Source organism: Capricornis sumatraensis, chromosome 15 (genome assembly GCF_032405125.1).
Source record: "Capricornis sumatraensis isolate serow.1 chromosome 15, serow.2, whole genome shotgun sequence".
Classification (NCBI taxonomy): domain Eukaryota; kingdom Metazoa; phylum Chordata; class Mammalia; order Artiodactyla; family Bovidae; genus Capricornis; species Capricornis sumatraensis.
This window is the reverse complement of record NC_091083.1, coordinates 29,258,313-29,277,003: the sequence shown is the minus strand read 5'-3', so window position 1 is coordinate 29,277,003 and position 18,691 is coordinate 29,258,313. Positions and strand designations below refer to the sequence as shown.

Sequence of the window (18,691 nt, the reverse complement as noted above, 5' to 3'; positions counted from 1 at the left end):
AGAGATCAAATTGCCAACATCTGTTAGGTCATCAAAAAAGCAAGAGGGTTCCAGAAAAACATCTACTTTTGCTTTACTGACTATGCCAAAGCCTTTGACTGTGTAGATCACAACAAACTGTGGAAACTTCTTCAAGAGATGGGAATACCAGACCACCTGAACTGCCTCCTGAGAAATTTATACATGGGTCAAGAAGCAACCGTTAGAACTGGACATGGAACTTTGCCAACAAAGGTCCATCTAGTTTTTGTTTTTTCCAGTAGTCATATATGGATGTGAGAGTTGGACTATAAAGAAAGCTGAGCACTGAAGAATTGATGCTTTTGAACTGTGGTGTTGGAGAAGACTCTTGAGAGTCCCTTGGACAGCAAGGAGACCAAACCAGTCAATCTTAGAGGAAATCAGTCCTGAATATTCATTGGAAGGACTGATGCTGAAGCTGAAACTCCAATACTTTGGCCACCTGATGCAAAGAACTGACTCATTTGAAAAGACTCTGAAGCTGGGAAAGATTGAAGGCAGGAGGAGAAGGGGACGACAGAGGATTAGATGGTCGGATGGCATCACCGACTCATTGGACATGAATTTGAGTAAGCTCCAGGAGTTGGTGATGGACAGGGAAGCCTGGCATGCTGCAGTCCATGGGGTCGCAGAGTCGGACATGACTGAGCAACTGAACTGAACTGAAGGTCAAAGGGCCAATGTGTCAGTTTCAATAGCTACACAGTCCAGGGTCTTAACCATTTCACAATAAAGCCTAAAACTGATCACATAAGTAAATTCTAAGAATTAAGATGTTCACTAGTGAAGTCACTCAGTCGTCCGACTCTTTGGGACCCCATGGACTGTAGCCCACCAGACTCCTCTGTCCATGGGATTCTCCAGGCAAGAATCCTGGAGTGGGTTGCCATTTCCTTCTCCAGGGGATCTTCCCAACCAAAGGATCGAACCCAGGTCTCCCACATTGCAGGCAGATGCTTTAACCTCTGAGTCACCAGGGAAGCCCAAGATGTTCGCTAGCTGGTGTATTAAACTTTGCTGGAAACAAATGCTTTAACACAATCCGATCATGTCTCCAGAAAGTTAAGGAACAATTCTAATTTTATGAACATGTCAAACACAGACACATATTTGGTAAGATGGTCTGTCAGAGCCTTTCATATCATATTATAGGGTAGGAATCTTTTTGTCATGCCAAAGCTCTGCACTGTTGGCTCATTTAATTCCTTGTTTACAGGGAACTGGAAAAATATTTATTGGATTCTTATTATCTGCCAGGCACTATGTTACATTGTGGTGTGTGTGAAGACATACACACATAAAAAGATTTAGGATATATAATATGGGAGAGTAGAGGAAAATCACACAATTAATGTTAGCTCTCCTTATCATTAAACTGATGCTTCCACTGTTGCTTATAATAGTGAAACACAGGAACTCAGCCATAAACTCAAACAGAATACAGTAATACTTAAGGAGAAATGAGAGTCAAAATACTTAGTTATTCTGTGATACTAATTGTTGTTATCACTGTTTAGTTGCTCAGTTGTGTCTGACTCTTTAGCGACCCCATGGACTATAGGCTGCCAGGCTCCTCTTTATCCATGAGATTTCCCAGTCAAAAACACTGGAGTGGGTTGCCATTTCCTTCTCCAGGAGATCTTCCCAACCCAGGTATTGAACCCATGTCTTCTGCATTAGCAGGGGGATTCTTTACTGCTGAGCCAGCAGGGAAGCCTAGATACTAACACACTAATGCTTTTATGCTAAATGCATTAACAGTATTAAAGTATAAAAGAGATAATCTCCTTCCTCCCTCCTTTTTCCCTTTTTTCCTCCCTGACATTCAGCACTCTGAATGCAGGACTCCGTTTCTTAACCTTTGTAGCATGTCATCATATAATGAGGCTTTTTCTAGAACTGAATCATGAATTCATTTTTCTCAAATACAAAGGGACAGAAATAATTATATTTTCCTAAGGAAAACTGAGAAGACACCTAATGGTAAATAAATATGCCATTTCATAAAAGCTAGGATTTCCAAGGTGAAAATAATGCCATTTAAACATTACCTAAAACTTGCATAATTTGCCCATGTTCCACATTCAACTTTTATTTTCAACATTCTATTAAAGAAAGACAGAAAAAGGTGGAATAAAGTGTCAAGAGGTCGACCAAGTAAAGGGGAAAAAATTTCAGCACTACTCAACGTTTTTAAGAGCTGGCCAAAATCCTGGGTTATTAAGTGTTTAATCCGTTTTTGCAGCTTAAAATCTTTAATTAAAACTCTGTCTGAGTTCATGTGACAGATAATTCAGTTTTAGTCCTGAAGATCTGTACTATCTGTCCACATAGATTAGAATAACTAGGCAATGGTCAAATTCTCAATTTGCTTTATGATAGCAGAAATAGCCTAAGTAACTGAATAGCTGATATGACAACACCAAAGAGTACATGGATCCAAACATAACTGAACTAAATAGGACTTGACAGGCAGTACCTTCATTTGGAGTCACTGTTCTATCAAAGACAGTCATTTTGTTATGGTATGTACAACTGGGCCTTCCCAGGTGGTGAGTGGTAAAGAACCCATCTGCCAGTGTAGGAGATATAAGAAACAGGGGTTCGATCCCTGGATTGGGAAGATTCACGCCAGTATCTTCAGCTTCCCAGGTGGCTCAGATGGTAAAGAATCTGCCTGCAATGCAGGAGACCCAGGTTTGATCCCTGTGTCAGGAAGAACCCTGGGAGGAGGGCATGGCTACCCATTCCAGTATTCTTGCCTGGAGAATCCTGTGGACAGAGGAGCCTGGTGGGCTACAGTCCACAGGGTTGCAAAGAGACTGACATGACAGCATGTAGGCACACACAACTGTCTGGAGGGCAGACACGACGCCAGACCACTGTAACCACGGAATAGTTATCACAAAGTCTTGGAAGTCAATTTAGAATGTAGTTTAGGGACTTCTCTAGCAGTCCAGCAGTTAAGACTCCACACTGGCACTGCAGGGGACACGGGTTCAATCCCTGGTCAGGGAACTAAGATCCCATATGCCACTCGGTGAGGCTAAAAGGTAAAATAAATATATAGAATATTGCAGTTTACTTATCACGGCTCCAGACTTCAATTGCCTTGAAATACTACCTGACTCTAGTGTGAAGTCCTGAGTGATAGGAAAATGAGAGAAGTAGCTAAAAATTGCACATTGTCAGAAATGTCCCAAGTTCTTATTTTTGCCCTGACCCCTGATTTCCATCTGATATTTATGGAAGAGAAGGCTTGGTACCTCCTTCCTTCTATCACAATGAATGAAATGGATGTGTTTTGACCTAAGTTCAACCCCTCCACTTACTCACTGAAGCCCATACACTTTTGTCTACTTAAGGGCTTCCTTAATGACAATATTCACTTCACTTCTGCAACATCATTTTCCATCTCTATGGGGCCATCCATAGCCATGAAAACATGTACTATTTCCCATCCTGATATATACATACATATATATAATTTCATATATAAATACAATAAATACCCATACATCCACCCACTCAGTTTAAGAAAAAGAAGATTACTATTACCTTAAAATTCCCTTTATTCCCCTCTTCCTCTGTGATCATGGGCTCTTTACTTTGCTACCCAAGGTCACTAGCATCCTTGTTTGTCATTCTCCTGCTTTCTTATAGTTTATCTCATATGCTCATGTCTCACAGACACACACACAAACACAGGATTTCACTCCATATAAATGGAATAATCCTTCTGTAATGTTATAGGATTTTTATTATGTATGCCTTATGGCAAACATTATGGAACTTGCATTATTAATTACAAATATTTTAATAGGTGTTATACAGAAAAGAGTATAATAAAATCAAGCAAGTTGGGAAACACTCAGTTTTAAATGCATTCTTTTACTGTAGATCTCAAAGCCTTTAATAAGTAATCTTCACTGTGACTTCCCAGGTAGAAGTACTGGCTGTGTATACTTGACCTCTTCTTTTATAGAGCGTCTTTTATTTCAGAGCATCTGATGAGATGCTATGCTTTACATCAGAAGGTGAAATGTGCGATTGTTTTGAGAAAATCCGTACCAGGAGCAAAGCCTCTTATCCCTCCTCACAGAGAACAAGAGCGCTTGTATGGGGGCTGTGGTGAAGTCACATCCAGACCCCAACAGCATGACTGACTATGTGAAGTGGACAAGACCATGGAGCAGAACAAGTAATTTTTTTTCTCACATTTCTGTAAGAATTATGAAAAGTAGATGCTGGTTACAGAAATCAAAGTTGAAGAACGAAAAAAGTCAAAGTGGAACGGAAAGTAATGTTTGGATTAGGATGTCATCTGAACATGTCTTTATTTGAATTAATCATATTATCTCCAAAGCCTACAGAAGACATTCAAAATAAATCTCAATGTGGAAAACTTAAGGATAAACAAATCGTGGCGACCACAGACCTCTAATCATCAATGACCTCTCCCATAAATAATGTACATTCAGTATTTATGAAGATACACCTATAGTGATTAAATTCTCAGAACATATGGTCTATTTCCTCATATTATAGAAATTATAACATGAAGAGATAGTCATATACCATAATCACAGCTTTTAGATAACGTATAACTAAAATAAGCATGTAAGTTGACATACTTCTCTGATAGATTCTAGGAAAGTAATTTTTCTCCTAAAAGTTCATATTGACCTGTCCAAGAGGTCCAAATTCTTCTATCAATCACACTTATACTAGGACCTGGATATTTTGATATCGAGTTTTTATTACTGTAATTTCATGGTAGCATTATTACTTTATATTTTTCCTCTTTTGCTGGTTTAAGTAATATATCTATTAACACTTCATTGAACTGTGACTCTTTAGTGACACTGTGTAGTCCCTGGCATTCAAGGTGTGATTTGCTTTGTCAAAATGTCATCTTCTTGTCATTTTTAGAAGAATACTTTGCTAGCACTTTATAGTGTTTTTTAAGTCTTCTACACTTTTTTCCCGAAGAACTAACTTTGAAGAGGAACTATTTTTCAGGACATGTTGCTAATTCTAACATTAACAACTTTTATTCTGTTTGTAGCTATTTTCTTAATTATCTCTCAAACCTGTCTAAGTATCTTCATTGTTTCTTATGTCAACTGCTCAAGAATAAGTTCTCAGAGTAGTGGTAATCTGCTGATATATGTGTCTGACAAATCTGAGAATGTTTCTCACAGACTTAAATTCTCTAAAACCACATGTTCACATATATTACCTAAAACCTCAAGTGTAAATTTGTTAGCCTTTTTACTAACTGAAACTTACCAAACTTCAGAAATAGCTAATTACTTACCTGTCTTGAGCCTGCAAAGGAAAATTCAAGTGCATTTCTGTATGGAAAAACAGTAACAACTGAAAAAGAGAGGGACGATCCTTGGTGGTCTAGTGGTTAAAAGTCCGCCTTGCAACGTAAGGGGATGTGGGTTCAATCCCTGGTTGGGGAACAAAGATCCCATATGCTGCAGAGCAACTAATTCCATGTACCATGTATTGCAACTTAAGATTCTGCATGATACAACAAAGATCCTGCATGCCACAACTAAGACCCAGCACAGCCAAATAAACAAATATTTAAAGAAAATTAAAAAAAAAAAAAAAAGAGTTTCTGCCATGTTTTTCCCATAGGGCGAAGACATTAATCTGCAAATTCTGGCAAGGGAATTAGAAATGAACAGATATGTCATCCTTTTCATACTTTTTTCCACTAGAAAGCTAAAACACGCTTTAGTTATGACATTGCTGCCGAGATACAATTTCTTCTCTTTTGACTCAAACCCCATCTGACTGACAAATTCTCCATCACTGCTAGACCCGGCGTCTCCCCATTTGCTGCTATGAAGGCATTCTCAGGATCACTCACCATGTCCCTAGTCTACAACTGAACTGTGACATTTCTGCCTCTACATCGTTGTTGAGTCAGTTTTCATTTAGTGCCATTAGAAATTCTCTGCAACTGGGGTGGTTTATTCTCACTTTAATGTCAAAATTTTTTATTTAATCTCTTCCTGTTTATTCCAAAATAATGAGTTATTTAAGTCCCTTTCATGGAAGAACTGACATTTGAGCGAAGATTTAGAGATGATGAGGGAGTTCACCAGAGAGATAATGGGGGTTAAAAGTGCTCCAGGAAGAAGAAACAACCAATGCCAAGGCTGTAGGGTGGGTGCATGACAGGCTCACTCAAGGAAGAGCAAGGAGGCCAGGATTGTTGTGGCAGGGAGAGAGGCAGAGAGGAGTGCAGTATGAGGTCAAAGAGGTAAAGAGGAGCTGGGTCATGTAAGACTTTGTGGGCATGAAGTGAAGATTCTTTGTTATTGGTCCACATTCCTTTCCACCTCCCCATAGTGAAATCAGAGATAAAGATAGTGGTCTAGAAACAGAGAGACACGAAGATAAAGACAGAAGTATACAGCTATACAGTCAAATATGTGTATATGCATATGTGTAGCAGATTTAGTTAGAATTATATTGAAATTCCATGAATTTTTCATGTGCTGTGTTGGAAATCAACATAACAGACATGGTCCTGATCTTGAGATTTATAATTAAAATTATGATTATAAATAAAAATGTAAAACATAACTTTTAAAAGGTATGAAAATCCATCATTAATAATATAAGGCAAGAGCTGCACTGTATATGTTAATCAATGAAGAATGTCTGAAAAATATTCATTCAAAATATATTTGTTGAGCCAGGCACTATTCCAGGTGCTGAAATATAGGAGTGGACTTAAATTCCAGTGGAGGGAGACAGAAAATTAAAAAAAAAAAATATATATATATATATATAAGAAATAACATTAATAAAATTCATATATAAAGTGATAAATTCCATGCAAAAGAAATTACCAGGGTGAGAGTGATCAAAAGTACTATGAAGAGTAGCATTGTCTGCAATTTAAAGTAGGGTCAACAGGGTGAACTTTACCTTAAAGATATTTCAGCAAAGTTGTGAAGGAAGTGAGGAAGCTGTCACGTAGATAAAAGAAAGAAGTGTGTTCCAGGCAAAGGAAGTTTCAGTTTTTTGGGTACAGGAGCACTTTTGATTATTTAATTGCAAGACTAAAAAAAATGACTTATTGGCACTGAGGCAAAAATACCAAGTCACCCATGGGAAAAATCAGGTTATCTTAAGATCTGGAAATAGAAAACAGACACAAATTCTGAGCAATAGAAAGTGGGTCTTCATTTTTTTATACCCAGGGAAGTTACTCTTCATGTATAAGGACAATGGGCAGAGATTCTCAAACATGTAAGAACCCAAGAACTATAGAACTCACAACTTCTGCTTAAAAAACTGTTTATGAAAACCAAGCAACAATAAAAATAAATGAATATTGAAGAAGTTAAGTAACGCTCAAAATTCTCCAAGCTAGGCTTCAGCAATAAGTGAACAGTGAACTCCCTCATGTTCAAGCTGGTTTTAGAAAAGGCAGAGGAACCAGAGATCAAATTGCCAACATCCGCTGGATCATGGAAAAAGCAAGAGATTTCCAGAAAAACATCTATTTCTGCTTTATTGACTATGCCAAAGCCTTTGACTGTGCGGATCACAATAAACTGTGGAAAATTCTGAAAGAGATGGCAATAACAGACCACCTGACCTGCCTCTTGAGAAATCTGTATGCAGGTCAGGAAGCAACAGTTAAAACTGGACATGGAACAACAGACTGCTTCCAAATAGGAAAAGGAGTACATCAAGGCTGCATATTGTCACCCTGCTTATTTAACTTCTATGCAGAGTACATCATGAAACACTGGACTGGAAGAAGCACAAGCTGGAATCAAGATTGCCAGGAGAAATATCAATAACCTCAGATATGCAGATGATACCACCCTTATGGCAGAAAGTGAAGAGGAGCTAAAGAGCCTCTTGATGAAAGTGAAAGTGGAGAGCGAAAAAGTTGGCTTAAAGCTCAACATTCAGAAAATGAAGATCATGGCATCTGGTCCCATCACTTCATGGGAAATGGATGGGGAAACAGTAGAAATAGTGTCAGACTTTATTTTTCTGGGCTCCAAAATCACTGCAGATGGTGATTGCAGCCATGAAATTAAAAGACGCTTATTCCTTGGAAAAAAAGTTATGACCAACCTAGCTAGCATATTCAAAAGCAGAGACATTACTTTGCTGACTAAGGTCCGTCTAGTCAAGGCTATGGTTTTTCCTGTGGTCATGTATGGATGTGAGAGTTGGACTGTGAAGAAGGCTGAGCACTGAAGAATTGATGCTTTTGAACTGTGGTGTTGGAGAGTCCCTTGAGACTCTTGAGAGTCCCTTGGACTGCAAGGAGATCCAACCAGTCCATTCTGAAGGAGATCAACCCTGGGATTTCTTTGGAAGGAATGATGCTGAAGCTGAAACTCCAGTACTTTGGCCACCTCATGAGAAGAGTTGACTCATTGGAAAAGACTCTGATGCTGGGAGGGATTGGGGGCAGGAGGAGAAGGGGATGACCGAGGATGAGATGACTAGATGGCATCACGGACTCGATGGGCGTTGAGTCTGGGTGAACTCCGGGAGATGGTGATGAACAGGGAGGCCTGGCGTGCTGCGATTCATGGGGTCGCAAAGAGTCGGACACGACTGAGCGACTGAACTGAACTGAAGAAGTTGGGTCACAAAGATTACTGGAAGATGTTAAATACAGACCTAAGGTTGAACGACTGTGTGAACTGTAGCTTCAAAATTGCATATTATAAACATTAACAACTCAACAATTATTAACTAAGAAAATTCAGAGAGTGGGAGGAAGGGGCAAAAGAAATGTATTTGAATTCAATTTTTTAGCTGTCCGCTGAATTCTAGTAACACTACCTAAAGGTGAAACATAGCTAAGAAAAAAATAATTAACCCAACTTTAAAACATTTTATATTTTTTAACTTTAGATCTTTTAGAACTAATAATGTTTATTATGAAGATTCATTTATCTAAAAATTGGTAATAGTTTGTTCCACTTCAGTGTTTTGATTAAAATAATAATGATTACAACTAACTTCTGTTAAAAAAGTTATCTGTATCTCAATTTCCACCATCCATCCATTTTCTATTTCAATTTATATATGCGCATATACAGATGTCTCAAATGATCAAATGTATACAATGATTATCTCTGGATAATACCAACTTTTGTTGATCTTTTCCTTGTATTTTTCCATTTTACATAGTCTGTAAATAACAAATTATTATATTTCATAAAAGCAACAAAGTATTTTTGAGACATATAGTCTAATTGGTATTTATTTGCTTAAAGATGAAAACTGCTCCAAACTGGGAGTCCAGTTCTTAACACTTTAAGGCTTGGTTTATTAAAACTCTTTCAGCTGAAGGAAGATTATTAATAAATTCCTGACACGTTGCTGACCCAAGGCTCTTTACCAAACACCCTGGAATAGACACAGCGGATAACCTCCATGCCTTTGCTTATAAACTGTTGTTCCCCCTACTCATCAGATCAGACTTCTGTCTGAAGGCTGCTAGGGAAGAGGAGCTCAGGAAGGAGAGGACAAATGGAACTGCACAGAACCCCAGGGTATTTACAACCATTTCTTGTTTTTTTAATTTGTTTGGCTGCACTGAGTCTTACTTGTGGCATGCGGGATCTAGTTCCCTGACCAGGGATTGAATCTGGGCACCCTGCATTGGGAGCACGGAGTCTTAGCCACTGGACCGCAAGGAAGTCCCACAACCATTTCTACTATTCCTCTAACCTACCCTAGAGGAGAGAACAAAGTGACCTGGCATCCCACAAGTCAAACTCCCTTGAAGAGGTGGTCTAGTTCTCTGATGTCTTTTGATTTCAATATTTAAGCCAATATTCCTGAAATCCTCTAGATGTTTGGGGGTTGTTACTGAGTTGTGTTCGGTCACTCAGTCATGTCTGACTCTCTTGTGACCCTACGGACTGTAGCTCGCCAGACTCCTCTATCCATGGGATTCTCCAGGCAAGAATACTAGAGTGGATTGCCATTTCCTTCTCCAGGGGATCGTCCTGACTCAGGAATCAAAGCCATGTCTCCTGCATTGGCAAGCAGATTCTTTTATCACTGAGCCCCTGGGGAAGCTCTGTAATTCTGGTACCCTTGGAGCTATGTCAGCATGAAACCGCATCCCCACATCATTGTTTTTTCCATAGTGCTGCTGTGCTCCTGGGTAGTAACTTTCCTTTCTATTTCCTTTCTCTCTTTTGCTTTGGTATCAAGCCAAATGGATCTAAATGACCCCAAGTTAAGATGTAGTCTTAGATCAGTCTAAGAACTATCTTAAGGATAGAATCTTAGGGTTGAGGAGAAATCTCCTTACAAAATGTCCTAGATAACTGAGGTTTGAGAAACAGTGGCTGAGTTGTAAAACTGGGAACTTTCTGCCCTGCGTTTGTTACAACAGAAGTGACTCTGTCCCAGAATCGAATTACTACCATTTCCCCCTAAAAAGCACCAGAGCTCCTTGGAGAAGAAAGAGGTTGGGGCATGGAAAGAACTTTCTGTTGCACTAGAAGGCAGGGAGGTATTTAAAGAATGGTGAAGTCACATATCAAAAGAAAGCAAGAGGAGCTTGAAGGGTGTCCCACTGGCAATTCTGCATTAATTTGAGCATCAAAATAAATAATAACAGTAACAGATTAAAACCTTAGCTGCTTCAACTGTATTCTCATGGTCTCATTCTCACCCTTTCTCCCCACTTTCATCTCTCTCTCCTTTATTTCCTGCCCTTTGAACTCTATGCAGGGAAGCAATATGCTCCTGGTTTTTCTCCTCTTCTGGAGATACATGTGCTCTAACAGGAGTAGAAGTCCAAGTTTTAGTTTTAGGCTTTGGGGTGGTCATAGAGAAAGCAATCTGTTAACTGAGTTAGGTTCTCTGCCACTGAAACCAACCTAGCATGGTCTAATACGATGACTGATTAGGTTTGAAAGATCACATTTCTGCTTTTGTAGGTAAAACAGTTGAATACCAGAAACTCCATGTGGTTCAACAACACAGTCCATCCAAGCTCATGGGAGTTTTACATCAAACTCCTTAGTGCCAAACCTCAAGCTGTTTTAAATTGGTTCCCTGTTTTATTCTCTGAGCCTTTTATTGCCTTGGAGGCCTGAAGAAGAAAGGTGACTGATCCATGGGCAGAACACGGGTCTCCCTGATGATACTGCATAACACCACCTGTATCTCACATCCATCCCCTCCCTCAGAAGCAACGTCACAGACTGAAGGCAGCACTGGGCCGGGAACCAGAGACGAGTCTTTTCCTGGCTTTCTCATCACCTAACAGAGGGAAGCTGGAGGAGCTACAACTTCTCTCAGCCTCTCTCCTTCACTGCAAAACAGAGGCTGAATCAAACTAAGTTGTGTTTGATATCCCTTCCAGTTCTAATATTTTACAGCTCTTTTCTTAATAGGACTTGGGGGGTGTGAGTGTAGGGGGATCAACCTGAGAGTAAGTACCATATTTATACATGTACTGGTGTCCTTTATAGAAAGGCACATCCACCAATCAAATAGATCACCAAGGTCAGAGGGGAAAAAATGCACTTTATTAGCTGAAACTGGTGGCTGAGCCAAGCCAAAGACAAACCTCTAGACTCCATATTATTTAATATGCTTTACTAATCCATAATAGGTCATTTTATGTGATTTATCAAGAAAAACATACTTTAGCTGATTTAAAAGTTTTTTTCTTTCTTTTATAAATTGCAAGTTTTATTTAGGTGATTATGAAGACTAATCATTTGTTCACAAATCTATGGGCTTCAAATCATGAGTCTCTTTTGAGAGTCTGTAAGAAAATGTTTTAAATGCTTCAGCTCTCTGCTACCCAATTATAACAATGCTAAATTTAGTCAGATTTTGGTTTGTCCTTATCTACAGAATGATGACAATCTCTAATTTGGACTTTCCAATATAAGCATTGTTATGAAATCGTCTGTAGTCTAAGATTGCTTAGAAAAGGCAAAAATAACCTTAATTCTTGCAAATCTGTACAACAATATGCAGCATAAAAAGAAGAAAAGGCTCATTGCATAACAACTCACTAGAACAGTGAATATCCTCAAAGCGTCCTTCCAAGGAGTTACCTAGCTTGAAAAACAATTCTAATTTACTCAAGAACACTTAAAAAAACAAACAAACTGTAACCCCCAGTAAAAATTTTATGAGTAATTCTGGTACAGGCCACACAAGGAACAGAGAAAGTAGTAAGCTGTTTAACAGATATGTAGAGGTTACATTTATACCGTCAAATAATTAGATCCTTTGGCTATATTTACTCAATCACCTTTTTCACTTATTACAGAGGTCCTTCTTATAGGAAAAACTCAAGCTCCAAGTCATAAACTTCGTTTCTGAAAAACCTATGAAAGCCAATGAGCTTTGGACTAATGACCAACTTACTCTTGTCAAAAATTTCTATGCATGTACACCCACGTACCTAAACATTCCCTAGGTAGCCAGAGGTTTTATAATCAATTTCTGAGACATCATCCTCATTTTCTCACCTAAAACAAAATTACTTTCTTTTCCATGTTCAATCAGTAGTATATTATGTCTTTCTCCTTCTGTATTTCATGCTATATCCAAGTCTTCATTAAATAATTGGGCCCTTTCTTCCATAAGAGCATGAACACTATTTACTAACTTATTTAAAACCAAGGTACACAGCATGAACTGGAGAGCTACTCATTAATATTTCAAGAAGTTGAAGAAAGGATTTATGTTATAAAAGATGAAACAGACAGTTAAAGATGAAGTCAAAACAGTGAGGTATCCTAAGGTTCCTGCTGGACAGGATTGATTTGGTAAGTCTTCTCTCCCCTTTTTCCTCCTAGGCATAACAGAACTGTCAAGCAGAATCGGTGTTATCTTTTGTTCTCCTTAAGTTTCCATTTCTTTCTCCTCTTTTTCTCTGTAGTTGATGTCACAGGTATAGGTCCACTAGATGGTTTTCAAAACTGGATTCCAGTCAATGAAAGTGTCTCTAATGACTGCTTTGAATATTTAGCAGCCTAACATTTACTATTCTTTCCAACATCCTTCTTTTCTAGAATACTTCTTCTGTGTAAAAGGCTTTAAAATTCTTCTATAGATTTTAGGCCCATATCCTTTATTATGGCCACTGGATTTGAATAAGTATGAATCTTATAAGTAAAAACTAAACCCAAATTTACTAACACCTAAAAATAATGTGAAGAAGCGTTTTAATGCCTAGCTAAAAATTAGTAGGTACTAAATAAAGTAGTATGAATAAGGACTATCATTCTTGGTCTTCTACAGTCAAGCAGATTCTCTGGAGGCTATTTCAGTAGGACAACAGTCCCTACTTTAGGGTATATTTCTTAAACGCATGCACGTATAACCTCATTCATTCACTCACTGTGCTTCCACTACGGAGACAGGCACTAGGTCCGTGCTGCAGACACAACAGTGAGCCACACGGAGACAGGCCATCATTCTCAAAGAACTCAAGTTTGTGCAGGAGAAATGACACTAACCAAAGAACTGCTGAACGGAAGTTGGTTGAATTCAATCAGTAGCAGCAATACTATTTTCTGGCTACAGATAAATAACTCGTGTGATAGGAAGGTCTAGATTATGATTATCTATATCCCTACTACCCCACACATGTATTCTGTTTATTTTTCTACATAACCACTTGGAAATTTTCAGCATTAACGACTTGGTGTGTCTCCTGGTTCTGATTCAAGTAGGGAAGAAGAAGGAAACCAGTATATGTATAGACCAAGCATGCATGCCTTTCATGTGAGTTCACTTAAGCACTTAACTGCTTCTCACAAATTTGGGAAGTATAATTAGCACCATTTCACAGGAGAAACCAAGGTTAGTTCAGAAATGCTAACCAACTTGTCTAAGGTCACCCAATAGGTAAGAGCCAGGATTTGAATATCTGTAAAGCCATTTACATCTACATTTATACAGTAAACAATATAATTACAGATATACAAATTTGTACACAGATATAAACATATAAACAATATAGTATATACAAGCAAATATACATATACAGCAAAATAAAATGGTTATTTTTAAAATGCAATTATAAAAATACGTTACTTACTGGAAAGTATAGAAGCAGAGACCCAAAAAGGATTGTTTCCAACAGGATAAGGCCCGATGCCCTGATGCTCTGAAAAAAATAACAAAAATAAAAATGTCAATATTAACTGACATTTCTAGGCATGGAACAACTTATGCTCTTGTGACAATGCCTCAAGCAGAACAGCATTCTTTAGTGGGGGTGGATAATTAGAAATTGGCTTATATTTCAGACAGGCAAACGTAACTGAAACATGCAGTAAGACTGACTGTAAAGGTGGGGGGTAGACTTAATGATATTGCCAGTGGCTTCATGGAATTTTGTTCTCTAAAATTTGAATCACTATTTAGAAGATCCTGCCAATCTAAGAAATGCCCAGACACAGAAAATCTTGCCTGTGTTTCTGAAACATTGGCAACAAATGCATTTCTGAATGCTATTACTAAACCATTTCACAAATCCTCAGCAATGGTTCCAGTGGATAAAGCAAACATAAGTACAACTTTTGGTGTCTCAATGGTACATCTCCCACCATGTCACAACATAGTCCCCAAAACTCAGTAACAACTTCACTATTTAAATAACATAAATCACATTTAAAACCAGAGGTATCTCACCTTGTGAAATAGTTACATTATTCACTCAAAATTCAAAAGAATAAGTTGATTTTTCAAATATACTTCCTGATTATTTAAAGTTTGCTAAGCATAGTGGTGGTGGTTTGGTGGTTTAGTTGCTAAGTTGTGTCCAACTCTTGTGACCCCATGTACTGTAGCCCACCAGGCCCCTCTGTCCATGGGATTTTCCGGGCAAGAATACTGGAGTAGGTTGCCATTTCCTTCTCCATTGCAAAGCATAAATATACTCAATAATCTTGAGATATTTTGTTAGACTCAAAACACCATTATCTTCACAAAGCAAAATGCTTAGAATTGTGGCAAGAAATACAAGACCAAAAAAACCAATCCCATTTAGAATAATAAAGTTTGTTTTGATGAGTTCAAATACCAATGCAGATTAAAGATATCAGTTAAGAATACAAAAACAGGGCATTCTAGAGCACTGGTGTTTTCACTCTGCTGTCGCTGCTAAGTTGCTTCAGTCGTGTCTGACTCTGTGCGACCCCATAGACAGCAGCCCACCAGGCTCCCCCATCCCTGGGATTCTCCAGGCAAGAACACTGGAGTGGGTTGCCATTACCTTCTCCAATGCATGAAAGTGAAAAGTGAAAGTGAAGTCGCTCAGTTGTGTCCGACTCTTAGTGACCCTATGGACTGCAGCCCACCAGGCTCTTCTGTCCATGGGATTTGCCAGGCGAGAGTACTGGAGTGGGGTGCCATTGCCTTCTCCGGTGTTTTCACTTAGTGCAAAGTAAAATATATAGACAAATTACACTAGGTGTAAATATGATATTTTAACAGGGAAATACTTTTAAGTAGTTAAATTAATTTTGCAACAACAAAAAGAAGGTGAAATGCTAAACTACAAATCCATTACATTAAAAAAAAAAAAAGTGTCAGGAGAGAGCAGCGTGGAAACATATACACTACCATAGGTAAAATGGACAGCCGCTGGGAATTTGCTGTATGACTCAGGGAACTCAACCCGGGGCTCTGGGACAACCTAGAGGAGTGGGATCGGGTAGGAGAGAGGTTTGAGAGGGAGGAGACATATATGTACCTGTGCCTGATTCATGCTGATGTATGGCAGAAGCCAACATAATACTGTAAAGCAATTATTCTTTAATCAAAAATAAATAAGTTAAAAAAAAGTGTTAGATAACTGGACAGGGCAGAGAAATAAAATTCCAATTCCTCTTCACAACACTGGGAAGACATTACTAGGCATAGAAGAATTCTTTATGTAATCCCTCAAAACAACTCAGGGTCTTCATTAATCTAAGAATTTGGGAACAGAGAAATCAGTTTAGTCAGTGAACAGACTTGATTATTTGAGTGGCTTCTCTCTCTTGGTCATTATTTTAGCTAGCAGATGCTCTTAGTGAAAAGAAAACTATCAGCAAGACTTTAAATGGGTTTTGGCTGACAGAATTTCCAACACAACAAATTACATTCATACCTAATTATGAATACTCCGTAGTTTAGTTTTAAAACTCGCTCCAAAATGACACTAATTTAGAGTGAGAGTCCAAAATACAATGCAAGACTGCTTATAAAAAAATCTACGCAATATTGTTTGAAAATGAAGGATATAAAAAGAAGCTGTAAAGCTTAGTGGAAAAAACAGACACTGCAGTTAACACTGTCTAAGTTTGAATTATGAAACAACCACTTTAGTTAAGTGATCTTGAACTTCAATGGCCTCCCGTGTAAAATGGGCATCCTAATCTTTGTCATATTAAATCTGACATCTTTAATAAAATATGAAGTACACAAAAATGGCTAGCATCATGGCTGACATATAATAAGTAGGTATGCATTCCTCAAGGTAGAAAACACCAGCAGGATTGTGAATTTGAAAACCAGAGGTATATGTAAGTAGCCGTAAAAACTGTTTTAAAGCTTGGAATCCAAAATGACCCCAGAGGAGCCAAAAGCCTGATGGTAGAAAACATAGAAGTTCTTTTTTTTTTTAGGGCCAGTGGGTTGTTAGCTATATTGCAACTATCACTATCTCATAACAGTTGGAGTGGTGCACGCGTTTACATATTCTCAGAGCAAATAATCTGTCTCCTTTATATCTGGATGTATTAAACAATCTTAATACTTCATTACCTTCCTCTGGTTGGGTAGAGGAGCCCATGATTTCAAATTATAAACTGGAACTCAACAAATGATTCCATAATCAGATGTAAGGCCTGTACAAAATATGTGCTTTGGTTTGTTTTTTTTTTTCCCAAACACTCGGGCTAAGTTGGTTTTATGGCCTCACTGAAAAAGTGGGTACATAATAGGTGGAACTTCAGGGATAAAGAAGCAATCTCATGCTCCCTGAAACCTTTCCACATTGACTTACTGTAACTGGAAGTTCTTTTAACTGGAACAAAGTACTTTATTTTGTATTTGGTGCTAATGATTAATACATGTTGTAAGTAATACACTGACTTAAGTTCAAAGTCAAGGGCAGGAATCTTTTCCTTAGTGTCTCAGTGATAGGATAAGGAAGGAGAGAGGAGGGATTGAAAAACAAGAATGGATAAAAATGATAATGAACAAAATAACAGAGGCCAACAAAAAATTTCACATCTTTCACAGTTTTGCCTGAGATAGAAATGGTGGTATAGGGGACTCCCCTGGTGGTGCAGCGGTTAAGACTTCGCCTTCCAATGCAGGGGGTGTGGGTTTAATCCCTGGTGGGGAACTTAGATCCCGCATGCCTTACTGCCAAAATATCAAAACATGAAACAGAAGCAATATTGTAAAAAATTCAATACTTTTTGATAAAATGGTTCATGTTAAAAATTTTTAAAGAAAAAAGAAATGGTGGTATGGAACTCTTTTTAACCAGAGTTGCTAAGTGGAAAACTCTGAAAAATTTTGTTGAAAAATGATAAACAATATACAGTATGTTGAACAGTATAATACAGTACTGATTTATATAAATATTATTATAAATGTATGTATATTTATACAGTATAATATTTATATAAAACATATACATACAAATGAAAACTGCATGTGTTCTATATGTATATACATATATATAATATATAAATATATCAAATTCAGGTCTGGAGGATACATGCCAAACTGACAAGAATGTACTTTCTTCCCCTGGAGAAGTATATTTGAGGATAGATCAATTTATCTGGAAATATTTTACTTTCTTTGGAGATATAGTCATGTATTGCTATATGTATTTTAATAATTAGATAAATATAATAAAAAAAAACATCTAAAATGTGTCAACTCAACTAGTAGAAAATTCCACCACTGGGTATTGCAATATGCAAAGAATTCTAAACAAAGCCCTTCCTAATTAATATCTACTTAATAAATTTTATTCAGTACTGACAACATGCATAAAATGACCAAACGATATGACACTTATAGGTGAATATAAACCTGGGGGAGCTACTGAGCCTAACTCTGGCTTAGACTTCAGACAGCTTAATAAATTTCATTCCAGAGTTTACAACAGATGAGGGCAGATTCTACCTCACTCCACTCCATTCCACTTTCCCCATTTCTTAAACTTTCAGAACTGACTTACGAAGGTTTACAGCAGTCAGATATCAGATCTGTAGACAAAAGAGAAAGGCTAATCTTACCACACTAATTTTATAAAATTATGTCAAAGTCAATTTCTCAATTCCATAATCTCCAGATGACAAAAGTACAGAGGCATAAGATGAAGCATAGCTTGTTACAGGATTTGCTGAGGATGTAAGCACCCAAAGGAAGCTGAGTTACTGGAAGTAATTAGATGATAAAAAGGCTCAAGTCAGAACTTTAAAAAATAACTAAAATAGCTTGAAATTATTTTCTTGATCCTATAGGGGCTAACTCCTTCATTTATAATTGTTAAACATTTTTCAACCACTGGGGCAATTAATGTATATCTTGCTAAAACAGTGCAGCTATTTTTGATCATAGCTGATACCTTCAGCCTTGCAGCAATTAAAGTTTCTTT

At 37.8% G+C, this 18,691-nt stretch overlaps 1 protein-coding gene across 1 annotated transcript in view; it reads right to left on the bottom strand.

The window, feature by feature from the left end:
• Positions 1–18,691, bottom strand: part of GPR158 (G protein-coupled receptor 158) — a 301,443-nt gene that overhangs the window by 76,767 nt on the left and 205,985 nt on the right. Inside the window, exon 5 of the mRNA XM_068987841.1 lies at positions 14,120–14,188. Coding sequence (XP_068843942.1) covers positions 14,120–14,188 — 69 coding nt within the window. The remainder of the gene's footprint in view (positions 1–14,119; positions 14,189–18,691) is intronic.